The sequence below is a fragment of the Phyllopteryx taeniolatus genome, chromosome 9, assembly GCF_024500385.1.
Source record: "Phyllopteryx taeniolatus isolate TA_2022b chromosome 9, UOR_Ptae_1.2, whole genome shotgun sequence".
In the NCBI taxonomy this organism is placed as follows: Eukaryota; Metazoa; Chordata; class Actinopteri; order Syngnathiformes; family Syngnathidae; genus Phyllopteryx; species Phyllopteryx taeniolatus.
In genome coordinates this window covers 25,564,790-25,583,368 of record NC_084510.1, presented here as the reverse complement: position 1 = coordinate 25,583,368, position 18,579 = coordinate 25,564,790, and the positions used below count along the sequence as shown (strand labels likewise).

Sequence of the window (18,579 nt, the reverse complement as noted above, 5' to 3'; positions counted from 1 at the left end):
GTTTCCCTCTTTTATTACCTAACATAGTGCTCGTGCTGAGAAGGAAAAAAAAAAATCATGTTGTGTTCCGTGTCGTTGTGTAAGACCTAGCTAGCGTTGCTCGAGTTTTATACTTTCAAAACAATGTCTTCTCATAGTTTGAGTAAAAGTGGCCAGAAAAGTCAATAATTAAAAGTACAGAAACCTACAGTACAATAAAGAAGTATTTGTCCATTGTTACTTCTCACCACTGGCCTGAACGTGAACTTGAGTTGTGGCTGCCACTGCACAGATTGGAACATGTACAAAAATTTGCACTAAATTGGACTTCCGCACTATTTAAAGTCAATTATAGTCGCTTTTGAAGTTGGTTTGACTGTTGTTGGATGCTTTATGTGTGTGGGGGGGGGGGGGGGGGGCGTCTTAGGTCAGTTAAGTGAAACCATTGGAAAGAAATGGCACGCGGCATATGACGGGGCGAGATAAGAGGGCGTTGGGGGGGGGGGGGGGGCAAACGTATGGATGCAGGGGCGGCGTAAGGGGGAGAGCGAGGGTGCGAAGCGAAAGTGAGTTTGTCTGTGAGGGTTTTAAAATTCTGGAGTGGAAAGTCCCTCCATCTGTTATTGAGGAACGGTTCTGACTCAGTGATTTCTATGATTGGCCTTAATCCCAGCCGAGTGGAGGAGACAGAATGAAGAGCTTAGAGCAGCCTGCTCTCCCTCCGACAGACTCCAGCGGCTGCCGGGACTCAGTCTGCTGCCCCCTCACGGACCGACCGCTGCACGACGCTAAACCGCACTGAGCCGGCTGAGTCTTCGGGCCGTGACGCCACGTTGACATTATAATACGACACGCAGTTGTCATCAACCCTGACGCGCATTTTATGCCTGCCGTGATTATGCCCTTGTGTCTCCTCAAATATCACGGAAGCTAAACTGTCCTGAGATGTATCATGTCTCCTGCAAATGCAGACCCGACACTGCTGATGATTCTAACTGGCCGAGTGCGTGTCAGCGCATAAAGTAAAGTGGCAGCTCCTCGCTACGGTACCGGAGGAACACCCCTGCTTGATGTGCAAGTGTTTAAACTACAATGAGTGAAATATGTGAGCCAAACCCTTCTTCCTCCTGCCCGATAATAGCCTATCCCAGCTATTATCGGGCAGGAGGCGGGGTACACCCTGAACTGGTTGCCAGCCAATCGCAGGGCACATACATACAAACAAACAACCATTCACACTCACATACACACCGACGGGCAATTTAGAGTCTCCAATTCATGCATGTTTTTGGGATGTGGGAGGAAACCGGAGTGCCCGGAGAAAAGCCACGCAGGCACGGGGAGACCATGCAAACTCCACACAGGCGGGGCCGGGGATTGAACCCCGGTCCTCAGAACTGTGAGGCTGATGCTCTAACCAGTCGCCCAACGTGCTGAATTAGGTATTCAGTATGAATGAATATTTGAATATTTAAAATTCATTTGCAGATATCGGCTATGTGAATTACAGATATCAATGGCGGAATTGTAGATGTCGCTAACTCCAGTTAGAGATATCTATAATTAGATTCGAGCTAGTCATAAATCCAGTTCAAGATATCTTTAATTCACCTTTTCCGATATCCTAAATCAAGTTTTAACTAGGCAAAATGAAATTGTAGATACAGTATCTGGAATTATGAGCAGTCAGAATCAAATTGTAGATATCACACAGATCGCTACAATTCCGTTGACTGGGTTTTGGCGGCTGAATTGAAGCCACCTGTAATGAAGAAATAAATGGCAAAAGTGACGCAAAAAATGACGCACTTTTCTGTCGTTTCGACTCGTCACAATTCCGTTCCAGATATCTTTATCTATAATAAGTTTCCTGTTTCTGAGCCACGTTCAACCAATGGCTGTCGAGCAGCCTTTCCGAAACATTTTAAGCCATGCACCCCGCCCAACACCCACCCAGAGTTGGCGCATCACCTATCTGAGGCACCACTACCTGCCCAAGCAAATAAATACAATCCAAACGGATTTAGCGTACGGATTTAGTTATTCACTCCAAGATACATGCCCTATGAGGTTTAAGACTGGGAATTGACTTAGCCAGTCTATAGCCTTCTACTTCAATGTGTTTTGTTCATTATCTTGCTGCGTGATGCATTTTATGTAGAAGGTTATGTGGCTGTTTTCTTTGTATTATTGTTTCATTTTGTGGTGGAACAAAATCCCTATGAATGAATGAATGAATGAATGAATGAATTTTTCATCTCATCACAGTTTGGAAATCCCTCCAATAGGTAAAAATAATGGCAATATTCAGTCCACACTTTTTCCCTTTCATAGGTTGTGAGGGTGCATGTGTATATTTCTGGATTACATCTATGCAAATCGAGGCAGAATATGAATTGATTTTACGTGACAAACAAAAGTAATGGTGTTCATCTTGAGAAACAATACTGTCTTAAACCATATTACCCAAATGAAATCGTTTTTTGGGGGCTCCGTAGTTGTCTTTGTTATAGAGCGCCGTTTGAGAGACGGAAATAATCAAATGTACCATTACTAAAAATGACCCGTACAAAGGCCACTTATGCGGAACAAGTGCGCTCATTTAGATGTGCATTATTTCCTGCCATAAAGAAAAATGGAATAAGCGCCGTTAAATATCTGACAGTGTGCCATTTCAAGTACATCTGAATCTAGCTGTGATATATTGAAACACGGAAAGATACTTAACATTAATATTACAAAGAAATAAGATATGTACCGCAACAGCTTGAAATATAGAGAACACTATCTCAAGGTCAAGGTCTTGGTGACTTTGCTAAAAACCTATTAGTAGTCAGTAGAAGTAGTTATCCATTGTATAGCGTTCGATCTTGTTAGGTTAACAGCTGAGCTGGAGCCTTTCCCATCTGACTTTTGGCAAGAGAAGTGGGGTGCACCCTTGACTGGTTGCCAGGACCCACACATAATATTTTAGAACAGAGGAAACCTTTGGGATGAAAGGTGAAATGTCTTCAACGAGCAAGAACAGTCTACTTGCCTTGATTCAACCTTTGCGGTTGAATTCAACCGTGACCTGGACGACGGAGAATCTGCACAGACATACCGTGATCCTAATGAAAGACAAATGCTATAGGAAATGGATGAATGGATGGTATCACTAGCTGTTTTCCTAAAAGTGACTTTTTAGTCACCGATTACAGTGTGGACCTGGACCTGTGGTGAATAGCGAAAACATCTCAAATAGGTGACTTTGTGAATAGTGAACTGCAAATATGCACAGGAATTACTGTACTCGGGTTTTGTAGACATGGTCTGGTGTCATAGTCGTTTCTACAACAGCTTTAATAGTGGTCTGCAAGCATGACAAATTGTTTACCGAATGGAAGAGATATGCTCAAGGGTCAATAGAGTCACCCCTTTGATTGGAACTGATCACATCAGTCAATCAGCGAAAAGTTTCCCAATGCTCTTCCCTCAAAACATCATCACGAGTGTTTAAGTGGGCTCAGCAGAGTCATTTCACAGTTTTGTCAGCTCCCGACGCGCCGCCGATCCAGCCGCAAAGCTGACGGGGGTCATTAGGAACATGTCGAGTGGCTGCGTTCAAAGCCGCAATCACGTACAGTGTGTTGTGTTCCCTCAAGTGCTCAAACACACACACACACACACACTGTGTGGAGGTGTTTTGCCGGAGTGTCCGTCCGGATAACACAGGCGGCAGTGTGCGGTGTGGAGTGCTCTTTCTAAGCTAATGCTTCAACAGAAGGGCCTCACGGGCCGCCGCAATCACGCAGGTGGTCCGTTGTCAAGTTGACGCTTTGCACAGCGTGACACCGCCTGTACCTGGTGTGCTGTCATTTCCCGAAAAAAGACTTGAACAAACCTCTCCCCTCTGGACCTGACCAAAGAGAACCGTAATGAATGTTAAAGATTATAATCTGCTCATGCTGTTATTTATTTTTATTTTTATAAATGTTTTTGCCGTCTTCTCCCTCGGTGGTTTTACAGCGAAGCAGCGCAACCTTTCACTGTTGGCATTTTTATGACAGCACAGACATCTTCGGAATTTTGGGGGATCATTAATTCCAGCATGGGTGTGACAAATAGATTTATTAGCCGTTAAGAACTTTGTCGATCATGGAAATGTCATTGCTCTGTCAGTCAATGATCGTTTTATTATAAGGTTATGTTTTATCGGCGCAATGTCGTCTTTAAGCAAAAGGGACATAATGGATTTCGCTCCAAACAAGCAGAGGGTCCCATTAATTCGTGTCTAAGTGGCTTGTAGCGTCAACGGGCTGCGGTAAAAATTTAGACCAGAAATAAACAGCTACAGGGGATCCTCAGTTTTGCACCAGAACGCACGCCCAGTGACCACCGTACTCATTTTTTTGCGTTTTGTGGCTAGCCGAAATCTGAGGTACGAGCTTGCTTCAGATAAAACCGCCACTAGATGGTGACAAAGAATGCCTCAACATCCACTAAACAAACACTCAGAATTAGAAATGTAAGGAACTGAAGTTACGAGCGCAATCACGGAACATTTTGAATTTGTAAGTCAAGGTACCACTGTACAGGGAATCCCTGCTATTATAGCAATTGTAATTGACGGCCCCCCCAAAAGGTTTAGAATTGTCTGCAGATGCCACAAGACAGTGGCAAAGCACTACTTTTGTCTAAATTAAGCTCCTCAACTCACTTCAACATACTTCCTTGGCAGGCAAATGCCATCATATGGTGTTAAACCACTACTTTTGTCTAAATGCGGTTCCTCAACTCACTTAAGTACAATTCAAGATGACGAAAATATGGGAATATGCGAATGACGAAGTATATACTTTTTGTGACATTTGCGTGTGGTGGTGTGCGGCAAGATTTTCCTCATGTAAAATATGTACCTTGGCTCAATAAGTTGTGAAATGCTAAACTAAAGGATTATCACAAAAGTTAAATGAGAAAGCATAGTACCTGTCCTGTCCATCATTACAATTTTCTGTCAACCAGTGGCTAGCTAGCTACCATTGTTTTTGAGTGCATATTTGTCATGCAAATTTCTTCCGTTTCTGAATATGACATGAATGAAATGAATTTCCCTGACGATCAATCAAGGAAATGTTTGACTGTGGGCTCTCGCTCACATACGTTGTACATAGACCTTGTGGACGGACGTCACCATCAATCACCATCGTGTTTATGTTTCTTGACCTTGCCGAAAGGCTCTGTGACAAATAGGGCCGTCATCTGATGTAGATGGACGACAATCGGGCACTTGTGGGTCAGCTCTCCTGGTGGCGAGTGTTGTGTGGGCCTGTGCTATAAGCTTTTCTATTGGTGCTGATCTAACCACACTCATCCAGTGCTCGAAGCTGCTTGGGTTACAGCCACCGGCATGGCTGCTAAACTAACCCCCAAGCCACCACCACACCCTCCACTCCTTCCCACATCTCTCACTCTGATTCATTGGCTGTTTGTCTTGTCCATTCATCTGGGCCAACGCCGAGGACGGAAAAGACGCATGAAGACGCATTGCTTTTTGGGAGCAGCGAGACTGCATAAAAATGCTGGGGATAAGATGTGAGGTCCTAGAGGAATGATGCCGACTTGGGAAATTGGGGGACGGTGTATTTTTCTGAGATGGACAGAGTGGCGATAAGAGATTCTTGCCTCTACCAGCTGAAGAACATATCCAGAGTGAAAGCTTGCATGTGCCAAGCAGACCAGGAGAAGCTCATCCATGCGTTTATCTCAAGTAGGCTTGACTATTGTAACGGTCTTCTGACTGGATTCCCCCAAAAGAGCATTAATCAGCTGCAACTCATTCAAAACGCTGCAGGTCGGGTTCTTACCAGAACAAAGAGGCCAGAACATATTACTCCAATTCTCTACACTGGCTCCCAGTCAGCTTTAGAATAGAACAGTTGGGAAAAGAACGGATAGAGGTTTATCGTAAATACACAACAATAGTTAGGAGAGCTTAGGACTGAATTTTAGTGGCTTTGCCAATTGAGGAATACTGTCACAGGGGCTCCTGAATTTACAACGGAATGTGAGGTATGAACGGCATGCAATGAACTAGTTTGCGTAGTGGCCCAAGAATATGTGGTCACACGGCACAAAAGGTCATGCTCAGTTACCGCCGTACTTACTGGTTTTGTATATATCGCCTAGAACTGTTTTTCATACAAATATTTATTGGGATTAGAATACATGGTCAGTTACCATCATACGTGCAGGTACTGGTTTTCATTTGTTTTATATTTATGGTCTGGTAGTGTTTTTCATAAAAATATGACTTTATTACTGGCTTAGCATAGGTTAGTGATAGACTTCCAACTTAACTGTACGTACAATTTTGGCTCAAGTCGCAATAAACAAAAATGATTAAAACAAATAATAAATACATTTGAATTGACTCATTTTAGGGAGAAAACCGCTAAATTAATGCAACAAATGTTACAGGATCCTTGAAAAAGCTTGGTAGGCCGGATCAAAGATCCAGGCCGCATGTGGCCCCCCACCCATACTATGCCCACCCTGGCTATGAACGCTGCGAACAAGAAAATGGTGGATCGATCCAGAAAACAATGCAGCAGTATAGCTGCACACGATACTATAATGTCTTTCGTTTCCCCATATTGAAAAATGTCGTGTTTTACTATGGTAGCCTCGTTATCAACAATGAGCCTCTTTAAACATACGCACGCACGCACGCACGCACACGCGCGCGCACACACACACACGCACTCACTGTTTTTTTGCTTATGGCCTCTCGGATAATAATTTCAATGCACTAATTAGATCCTCATTTTGTTGATTCACTCGACTATGTTCCCATTAGGAGATGAAGGCAGTCTTTAGTTAACGGCTCGCTCAGGTGATTTTGAAAGACAAATGGAAAAGTATTACAGCAAAGTACATTTGGAAGGAGAGTTGCTTTTAATATGGTTTCATCGGGATGTCATTTTGGAATTTTTTGAATTTTTTACCACAAAGAGAGATGAATCAGTGTTGTTTTTGTTTGTTTTTTTTACCCTGAAAGCCATCTTGTAAATTCCTTATAAACCTTTTTAACCTGTGCTTGATTTCTTTCTTTTTGCTTTCTTCCACACAGTCTTACATTGTGATTAGTTTAGTATTGAAACATCACTATCCATGCTGTGAATGTGCCATGTGCGAATGATGAACAAAGTCGTCTTGTTGTTGAGAACAAGCATTAACTAGGAGGCGTTTTGACACCCGTTCAGGTTTGGTAAACGAGTTCAGCGTGGCAGATCAGGGACAAGAGGGTCCTAAGACATTTTATCCCAATTGTTTGTTTGTTTTTGTTGGTTTTCTTTTTGTACATTTTTTTAAAAGTACTTAATGTTTTGAAACTCAACATAACATGAGGGTCAAATTGACCCAAGGTGAACCCCTGTATATTTCCAGTTCGATTCATGAACTCGTCTCGTCGCAGATCATTTTTTTGATTGAACCTATCCTCAGTTATTCGCTTAAAACCTCACTCGTTCACTGAGGCCGCTTGTGCTCAGGCCAAAGCAATAACATTGTTGCTTTGGTGGCATCTTGGTGCCAAGGAATTGTTGAAGTGAGTTGAGGGGCTTCATTTCGACAAAAAATAGTCATTTGCTACCATCTTGAGTCCTTTATGAGCAATTATAACCCCTTTTTGGGTGAACATCAACGACTTTTTGCTATTGTGGGGGGTTCACTGTTTGTCTCAGTAAAAGCAACATAAAATGAAAGCGGTTCTTTGCAATGGCTAGTAATGGGATTCATATGTAACGTAAGCAAGGTTTGTTTGGATTTTTTTCCCCCCGTTTCTGAGACTTCCAGGAGGATTAAACATGCCTCGGGAACATTGATGCTCTTCCTGTTTAACTTAACTTGGACACTCATACAAGTCACTGTTGCTCACATTCACAGCAATCCAAGTCCTGTTGACTTTTGACACTCTGCTGATTTGATGTTTTTTTCTTCCAGAAACTGGCCAAGGAGGCAGAGCAGCTTCAGAAGGATCACGAGTGGCAAGACGGAGTGACGGTAAAGTAGGACACGACCTCTCCTTTCCCTTTCTTCCCAGGACGACCTTCCCTCCTCTTCCCGTTTCCTTTTCGTTGCAACTGCTGTATCTTCCCGTTACGTGGCCAGTCCCTCCTGACTTTCAGCTCACCTACTTAAATCTCAAGCGGGTTACACACGTACAGATTTTGAACATCTCAATTGCATTTTCAAATGTGAGAGACCCGACAGATGACGAGGAAGAAATCGGCAAGAGCGCGCCACACAAGGATATCTCGGCGACAATCGTGAGTCTCGTGTGTTACCGAGTCTGACCTGTGCGTGGCAGCGTGGTGTCCTGTTTCCTCGATTCAACATTTGTAGAATACCATGACCTAGATGACTTGAGTATCTACACAGATGTAAAGAAAATATTTTTGCCAAGCATATAGGTTTTTTGAATTGATATTGTTATAGTAAGTTAAAAATGACTTGGACACTTATGGTACTAGGCTAACAATTTACGATTGTCGGTCCCAGACTGCTTTTCCAGCAGAGAATCGAGGGAAATCACACCACAGGATAGACACTCAGCATTATCTTTTTTGAGACATCCGACAATCGGGCCTTAGCTGACTTTGATTGTAAGGGAGGAAATCCGTTTAAATTAGGTTTGATTATCAGTATGTGTATACCCCACTTAACAATACTCACCATCCTCTTTTAGTGTCAGAGGGATTTCCTATGGTAACTGTTAAACAGGTTTAACAGTTACGATCGTTGGAGCGTTTTCCAAGCAGATTAGGGAGGAAAAATCACTCCTAACACTCCTCACCACAGGATAACCGCTCAGAATAATCTTTTAGAGACAGCCGATAATCGGGCCTTTGCTGACTTTGAACAGGAGGGAATAAGACTTAAATTCAGCCTGATTATCTGTATGTTTGTACCCCGCTGAATGTGATCAGCATAGCAGAGACCAATGGCAATATCCAAAAACAACAACAAAACAATAGGACACACGTGCACTTCGTGTGTGCACACACGCGATATAAGCGTACTAGGACAGCTTGTCGTTTTCTCGGCGTCTCCCTGTCCGGCTTGAACATAGCATGCTCTCGCTGACCTTTAAAACAAAGATCCGCTCTTGAAATGTAAAACAAAACAAAACATAAAAAAAAAAAAAAATAACCCACACACACTATTGCAGAGGTTTGTGTATTTGTCTGTATCTGTTTGTGAGTCTCACACGCTCCAGTGACTCTCAAATTTGTAAACACTCAAATGCCCCCACAAACAAGCACACACACACACGCACACACGCAAATACGTATGTAGCAGATACACATTCCCTCCTGTCATATCCTCTGTCTCCAGGGAGACGAGTTCGCTGTCATGCTACACTTCCCGCAAATGGATTTTTAACCCCACTGTGCCTCCAGGGGGATGTTTGAGAAAAGGCTTTAACTGATTTCAAACGAATAATAATGAGCGCTACTTCCTTTCTATTTTTTAATATAAATTCACACTTGCTTCCATTCTGATGCCGCAGCGTTAAGAGCGACTGCGCCGGGCTTCGACCTCCCCTCGGCGCTTCTTTAGCCAGCCGCAGTTGAGGAGGTTTGACGCCTGCCTGGCCCACAAAGGGTCCGGTTCACGGAGTATGGCGTCAATACCTCCGCAGTGCTGAATTTATTGTCGCCCATCTGTCTAGGACAGCGTTTCTCACCCCTTTCACATGAGATCAAATCTCACGGTACACCACCAAACAAAAAGTAGGATTACTGATGACTAAAATTCAGTCCTAAGCTCTCCTAACTATTGTAAATATTGCATACCTATCGTCAGGAGAGAACCATTTGAAGTCGTGGGCAGAATCTGGGCACAACTTTTTCCAAACGGCATTTCAAGTTTCCTTCAAGTTGCCTTTTGGATATTTGGGACAAACGCTGCTACTGGGTTGTAACGCCAGTACCCCTTTTCGTCAGAATCCATTGCCTTGATGAGGCGGATATGTTTAACAGAAAAATCGGAGCTATAGCAGGACCGCGATCGGCGAACCGCGATATGGTTCGCTGCTCGCACCCCCTTGATATCATTTATTTTTTTTTTTATGATACGGACGGGCGTGAGCTGTGGAAAACAGACACTCACAGGCAGACTTGCCGATGTCACATGCCACCCCACCAGGCCCCGCCTCTTAAAGGTGCATGCATGTACATTTTATGCTTAAAATTAGGCTCAAATAGGTTTGAAATGATCTAAATTGTGTTCTAATTCGTTTTTCATGTGTTTTAATAAGTTTAAATGTACAATGAGGGGTACAATTATATACAATAAATGTTATGGTCTCTCTGTCGCGCGCGGGTCTGGAGCGTATCGGGTGTTCGCGGTGCTACGCTCATAGCCTTCAATTCCCCTCATCTGTCCGGCTACCTGCCCCACCCTCACCCTTTCCTCCCCCCTACAAGACTAATTTACCTTTTTTCCTTATCAGCACGTGACTCTAATCAGGCATGAAAACAGTCGGAAAATATCATATTGTTGCAAATAGCGCAGCGGAATCCTAATAGCGCCCCTCTATTAATAATGTATTGGAGCTGATTTCATTTGCCTTTATAATTAGGCCAGGTAATGAATCCCAGCAGGGGCGACTGTGGAACCATTAAAGAGAAATCTCCGAGAGGCGGAGGATGGGTGGAGAAGTGAGGGAGGGGTGGCGTGGCGTGGCGTGGGGTGGGGTGGGCGACTTGATATACCTCATCCTTCTGAGAAGATTCTCCTTGTTTGTAGATTTTTGTGCCTTCCTAATTTCTCTTTGGTTGAACACTCTGCTGACTGACAGTCTAATTAGATTAAAGCTGCATGCTCTTTGGGCACATTAGGAGCGATGCAGCGGTGGCGGGTGGAGCAGCCTGTCAAAGCTACAGAAAAGGTGTTTATGCATGGGAGACGGCGCATTTAATTGTGCGTGCATACGTGTGGCGACCGGGAACTGCATAGTAGGATTGTTTGTGTCCTGTCTCTGAGTGCATTTTGTTTTATTATTATTACTTCCCCCAAGGATGTCACCTTTTTAGTGTTTGTTAGTGAGCGGGATTCTATTTCCACTTTACCTTAACCAAATTCCTTCGATGAGAAACATTTTTGCAAGGACCCCTTCGTAAATCCAGATGAAAATTAGACATACTATAACTACCATGCGTCCTCGGGGTCATTTATTTCTTAAACGATACAAAATAAATAGTCATATTTGGGATGAGCACCACTTGTCTGTGGCCAGAAAGTGATTCACAAATAAAACAGATTTCCGTTATACGTCGCAGCCATTAAAGCGCTTTTTATTGGCATAAAGCTAAGGTAGGGAAGAGTAATTTTGTATGTTTAGTTTGTTTTATTGGGTGAGCCGGTCCCCATTTGTCGGTGGTCTGCACTGAAAATAAATGATGTACCTCTTCAAAGTGTTGTTTCCTAACAGGAACAGCAGGGGTCACAGCGCATCGGTAGAAGTGCGGTGGAAGGTCACCGACTGATTGATTTGCGATTGCTCAGTTCAATCGCGTTTGGTTGTGTCCAGGTATCCAGGTATGCTTTTTTTTTTCCCAATCTCAGTAATTCTATTTGTTTATTCGGAGCTCCCACACATTTGTCCCTCCAAGAGGGTGACATCATCACATGGCGAATGGCACGCCCATCCCTCATCCCATCTGTTATTTCAGCAGTGACGCGCGCTGGGAGCGGGCCGGCCGACGTGTTGCGACCACTCTGACTGCCACGCATTACAGATGTCACAATGTTGATCGTAACAAACGTCGCAATAGTCGTCAGGGCTTTTAAATCCATTGGAGCGAAACGGTGTGTGAAATGGACAAAGCGTCAGGATTGCTGACGATTTCTCAAGGTCGGGTGCCCTTCCCTGTGTGACGCAGCACCGATCTAAAGGGAATGCAATCTGTTCATCTTTGTCATTTTCTTAGCGACTGTACGGCAGTTCCAGAGACTTTTTTTTTGTTTTTTGATTTGTTAAATGGAAAGTTGGCAGAGAGTGGGGCGGGCACTTAGAAAATGGCACTGCAATCTTTTTTTTTTTTTTTTTTGGAATCCGCCCATAAGTAATTGTTGGTCCCTTTGTTTTCCACCAACAAGCTGAATGCACGTGTACTGCAGACCACTGAGGGCAATGCATTTTTACACACACTGACCTTTTTTTTTTTTCATTTCAAAGTACTTTTTTAAAGGTTTTTCTGCATTAAGGTTCCAACATTTGCGTTCCTCAGCTAATGAATTACTTGAATCAACTCAATCTACAGTACATCTGTAAAATATTCACCGTGCTTCACTTTTTTCATATTTTCACCGATTGACTATTTTTTGTTTAGCTTTGTTTTTGTTTAGGTGAGTGTTTCTTCATGATAGTGTTTGAGAGTAGCTTTGGATCTTTACCCAGCCAAGAGCTGATCATGTCATGGGCAGAGAAACTTGATTTGTGGGTGCTTATTATGTAAATTAGGCCCACTACTTGTTCCAAGAGTAACGTGGGACGAACACGCGGCTATTAACGGAATGACAAGGTTGACTTTTCGTACATTTTTCCTTCTAAATCCTTGTAAGAAAATATTATATTGAATGGAAATGTCTTGGCTGATGCGGTCAACATAGCTGCTGTCGTTTTGCAACACATTAAATCAGCATCAATTCAAGCCAGTTAGGATTTTTTTTTTTTTTTTTTTTGCACTCGCACTGTACATATTTTCCCGCGCCTGCATTATGGAAGCACAAGCACTCATTTGGCTTCACGTCTCTGCTCTGGGCCTTTCACAGCAGATGCTTATGCAAAGTGCAAACACATTGGACGAGGTTGGCCGGGAGAAAGGACAGAGATTGTGGAGATCGCGGAGAGACGTTATTTCCATCAGATTGCGATGTGGCAGCCGTTGTACGTTTGAAATGCATTAGCGCTAATAGCCGTGCCATTAGGGAGGAAGGGAGGAGAAGGAGAGAGAGGGCCTTGGTCGATGGGTTGACCAATCTGGCAAAGGGGAGTGACAAAGCCAGGCGCAGAGGGAGAGGGAGTGAGAGGTGTGAGGGCAGAAAGTGTAAGAGACGGAAACAAAGACGGCACCGTCTTCCAGGCCATTTAGTGCAATCATCACTCTCTAATCAATCAGGCCTTTCATCATCGGATGGTGCAACCTCCCGTGTTTTTCCTCCTCCACTCGGTCTGACTCCTCTCCATTCGACCGCACAATTTGACGCAGAACGCGGTTGCTTTCAGTGTACCGTCAACCCTCGCAAATCACGGGGGTAAGGGACCAAAAACGGCCGCAAACAGTAAACATTTGCAGCGTAGATAGAAGAGAATAGATACTCGCACTGAAAGTGTTTACAAATGTACCAGCAAGCTACAATTCGAAACAACTTTTTGTTGTACAATTTCAAACACATTCCAACATTAACCTTAAAAAATGGCTTAGTTAAAATTTGATTTCCCAAAAATGCACCGCAAGAGCAAGTAAACTGGTGGCAATGTGCAAGAAAATGTCAATTACTGCTTTCCTATTAGCAATTGTATCACATTTTTGACTCAGTATACTCTCTAATCGCACTCGAGACCTTTGCCCAGCATCATTTTGCAAAGTTTACTAGCCTGCCCGTCTCCATTGTTAACCATCGTTGGACGTCTACTGGCGTCATCCATCACGCTGCTGTTTGCTGACAAGACAACCACTAACATCGCTAACATAACGTAGGTGCAGCTTACATAAACAGGGCACCAAAATATGTGGATCAGCGCGAACAGTTATAGAGCCTGTCCATGCGGAAACAAATTTAAGTGCAAAGTTTTTTTTGGTTTCTACATTGTGTTTGGGGTGCCGAAAACCATCAATTTTTTGAAACAATTTTTTGAAAGTGATGATGCAGTAGTCCCAGTTCTCACGTGACCATGCGCTAACACAGCTAACACAAAAACTCCGAGTGCTGCGCCAGGTTGTCATGGTAATGAAACCCGTACTCGTAATTGGCCCCACTGTAGAAGATGCTTAGCAGTGGCTCATTTGCATAAGACAGGACTGCCCCATCAAAACAGGCTGATATCAGCAAGGTGAGAAAAAGGGGTGGAAAGTGTAACTGTAACTCTTGATCCTAGGGGTATTTTGACAAAACATTTTGTAGACGTGTTATTTAGACACCTGGGCACCTCAAAAAAACGGTTTGTCTGCTTTAAATTGACCACTTGTGTGCATGTGAGTGGGAATGCTTGTCTGTACCTGTCAGCCCTGCGATTCCCAAGTGGACAGTCCAGCGTTTACCCTGTGGTGAACCGAAACGGGATGAGTATTATCCATAAACGTGGGTGGACATTTCACCTCCTACTGATGTCCAGCTGCAGTATTTAGCGCACGCCTTTAAGAAACCAATGTTCCCTTTGGAGATGTGACGTGACCTTAAGTGCAAGGGGCCGAAAGTAGAAGGGAGGGGACTGGGGGGGGGGCTGGTTCACTTGACCTTTCACAAAGCCTCTATTTGAGATAATTGGCCCTTCAGAGGGAGAAATCGTGTTGGCCACTCTCATCCGAGCCCCTCACAGCTACCAGCTCCATTAGCAGCAGAATACATTCCTCACATTCTCTATGGTGAAATCAAAAGAAGGAAGATTGCAGTCTTTATTTCATTCTTTCTTTACTTAATAATTTTGTTTGGCCAAAAAGTGATGCAATTTTCTTCCTAAAACAAGCTTTTTCAACAAGTAACCCATCCATTCATTTTCTATAGCGGTTGTTCCCATGGGGGTCAAAGGTGAGCTGGAGCCTTTCCCGGCTGCCTTTTGGCAAGAGAAGTGGGGTACACCCTAGATTGGTCGCGAGCCAACTGCAGGGCACATACAGTATAAACCGTTGGTGTCATTCACGTTGACACCAATGGACAATTTAGCCTTCATGTCAATGACCCTAACATGCACGTTTTTGGAACGTGGCGGAAACTGCAGTTCCTGGAGAAAACCCACACGATCGCTGGGAGAACAGATACGCTCCGCAGGGAAGGCCCGAGCCTAGATTCGAACCCAGAACCTCAGAACGGTGAGGCGGATGTGCCCTCATGCTGCCCCGAGCAAACATGCTTGCTCAGTTGAATTCTTTTATCCTCTTTGGCCTCCTGCATTGAGTCCGCAATGTTCAAACCAGACGCAGACATCCCGAGAGCGATAGTGGCCAAACATGTTGTGTCAGCAGCACCTCAATCAAGGCTTCATAAACAATTGAGGCTGCTTCCAAACGCACTGTGTCTATTTCAAACTGATAAACACGGCTACATTGTGTAATCCCAAATTTCCGCTGCGGGCAATTTCTTCTTTGGTGGCAGCATTTTTTTCTTCCCGCCCGCTGTGTGTTTTAAGCAACCCATAAACAGTGATATCACTGATTCCTGAAACACAGAATGGACTTCCATCTGTTTTGCTCCTGAAATAACGACAAGGGGGACTACCTGGGGAAAATGACAAGCCGGTAGACCATTAAGCTGTTGTTGTTGTTGTTTTGTTTAATATACAATTATAATAATAGCCTTCTCCTGACTCTTCAGCCCCACAGAGTTTAGATCAGGTTCCTGTGGTGATTGTACAGAGGTCATTTTAATCTTGGTTGTGTTTTAATCTCTTATATGTTGAAGTGGAGCTCTCTTAAAAACGCTTAACTCTTAAAACATTACATGCTTCATCCCCACATTTTGCCTTTTTCACACCTCAGCCCGTATTTGTCTCCTTCAGAAGAAAGTCTTACACTGTATGAAATATTACTAATAAGGTTACACGCATCCCCGATCTAAGCCGATTTTGGCCGTGTGTGTGCTTACTGCTGTTATCGTGTGCGGCGTACTCGAGATGACCAACACAGCACACCACACACATAACGATAAGTCAGTCATGAATCTCTTCCTCCAAACCAGATATCTGAGCTGTGAGAGGCGGCACGGTGCCATAGTGCATCCAGACTGCCGAAAAGTATATTGTAGAAGTTAGGCTAGCTGTCAGCATATCTTGTAAGCACATTGCACTTGCTAAATGAAATGTGAGACAAACAAATGTCGTACAAACGAATCAAAGGGCTTGCCTCTTTATTTGTCTCCGATAACAACCCAAGCTTCAGGTTACTTCCTGATTGGGTGTCGTTTTGTTTCACATCCCAACCGAACTCGCCGATGAGCGCAGCCAAAAGGAACATTGAACAGTTTTAACATCAACAGCTTTAATATTTGAGCTTTTTCCGAGGAGACGTCGCTCATGAGAGGGAATTGGGCCTTCACGGACTTTGGTAGCAAAATGGGCCCGATTATCTGCACGTGTATAACCCGCTTAAGCATTTAGCGTGTATAGTAGCGTGTTGAATACAATCATGAGAAAAAGTTGCAGGCATCAGCGTGGGTTTAGCCGACTGTGATCTAGCGTGTTAGTCAGAAGTTATGGCGTATAGACCCTCCCTCCAGCCCCCACCCATGTCTAAATGGGCCTGCCTCACAGGAGATGGCAATCAATAGTCAAGTGAAATCCAGCGTGCCGTGCCTCTGCTCTCCTTGATTTCCCATTTCCGCATGGCCAACACCCATGAAATGTTATTTAAAAGGCTCAACTTGTGGCCTCTTGCACCCCCTCCGGTCATAAATAGCCTGACATCAATAACAATTTCTGTTTCAACAGTGTATCAAATATTAAATCACCGCAATATCAGTTGGCTCCTTAAACCATTTCTGCATGAAACACCTGGAGGAGATTTATCTTTGTTAGACAAGAGCTGTGTGGAAGTGTAGGCAGAAAGTGCATTGACGGGGTCACTGTGCCGAAAGGCAACACTGTCTACTTTAATAATCTATCAATGATTTGTTAGCTATAAGGGACAAAATGAATAGCACATTTGGATTTTGCAAACCAAATGTCTTTCGTTTTGGAAAAAGAAAATCCTGGAATTAATCATTCTCTTTTTGCGTTGACACGCACAATATACGTCAAGGGGATTGAAATACAGTCGTCCCACGCTACCGTACATCGCGATGCACTTTTTGCAGCTTTTCTGCACTGCAGATTTTGTACTTGTATTGTGGCGTTATGCTGTGATTCTTTTTTCCACACGGACTGGTACTGCAGAGTGTGGAAAAGAGAATGTCCAAAGTTTCACCCTTAATCATTTCATTTTCACACCTCATGAAAGTAGCTAAACACTAATGTGTACCACAGCAGCACCTCTAAGATCCCCAACACAAGGTAACGTATCGATGTCAGCTAATTTAATATAGCCTACCATCACTATTTGGATCGTATTCTGATTTTGGTTCAAGCCCGTCGCTATGTTATTAAAACACTTGGGAGTTGTTTAAATCATCCAAAATAATCAGGCAATGATAATCGAGGAGTCCATTGTTTTCTGTGTGAAATTGTTGATTGGCAATTCTATCATTTAGGTACAATACAAAACAGGCATGAAAATGGGAGTTCAGAACATTCACAGATTTTCGCATGCCATTAACAATCAGGTTTGAAAATCCAAATGGACTGCTCTAGTCACGTAGATTTTGTCAAATGCCATATATATATATATATATATATATATATATATATATTCGTCTGTGAGTAAGCTCTATTGTTGTATCCTAACCAGCCATGACATTATGACCAATTGCTCAATGTATTGATTTATTATTTATTCAATGAATAGTGTGCTTCCTCACACAATAGAATAAACTTTATACATCAAATATGCATTAGTCTCAGGTTCCATTGAACAGAAGCAACTGGTCGTGAATCAAAATCAATTGTCAAGTGACTTTATGGACACCCTGTAGAACAACATCCAAATTGAGAGATCAAATATGAAATATTCTGCTTTTGCAAATATAATAGTGTTCGTTTTTAAACAGTAGCTTCATTATTGTACAGACATAGTCGCTTGGAGTTTGCACTTCCAAATGAGAGCTGTGACTCAATTATGGTTACACGAGTTAAAAATGTTAGGAATTGTGCAAGCATTCATCATGCTGTGACTGTTGATTGTGTGCAGGCATTATGTTTATCGGAGGCATACGTAATTGTACTTTTGCACTGGTTAGGCCGCGTCCTTGGTGCAAATTTTGCACCTACTGTTCATGTAACGTTAAAGGCAGCCTTCCGTTTGCCATTTGAATGTGAAGGACCGCAAGGAATCTGATGGAAGTGATTATGGGCTTGAAAATTTTGCCTGGGTTTTGATTGTTGATTGGCCCACTCCTGAGGCGGCCTTTAAAGAGAGGGTGGGCTGGTGACTTCTGTGCAGCCAGCCTATCTGCCAGCGGTGAAATGGCTGTAGGGGGGGGGGGGGGGGGGGGGGGACAAAAAAAAACATTAAGTATCATATTAAACTGCGATAGCCGCTTGGGTAGCGAGCCACTACCTTGGTACAAAGAAAACACTTGCAAAGAAATGAACAGACGCCGATTTTTATAGTTGGTTATTGACGATGGTAGTAGGTTAATGATATACAAAAGTTTTAAAATGTTACGCATTATGTTAAGGTTGGCAAATTAGCAAAGGAGGAATCACAATGCAGACAAACAATTATAGAGCAATCAAGTCGA

General features: G+C 43.4%; 1 protein-coding gene across 5 annotated transcripts in view; it reads left to right on the top strand.

Moving 5' to 3' along the window:
* Nucleotides 1-18,579, top strand: part of cacna2d2a (calcium channel, voltage-dependent, alpha 2/delta subunit 2a) — a 202,871-nt gene that overhangs the window by 114,469 nt on the left and 69,823 nt on the right. For all 5 annotated transcript variants that reach the window (XR_009789987.1, XM_061783406.1, XM_061783404.1 and 2 more), the window contains exon 4: nucleotides 7,963-8,022. Coding sequence is in view for 4 of the 5 variants with exons in the window: in XM_061783406.1 (XP_061639390.1) it covers nucleotides 7,963-8,022 (60 nt within the window). In the remaining variant the exon portion in view is untranslated. The remainder of the gene's footprint in view (nucleotides 1-7,962; nucleotides 8,023-18,579) is intronic.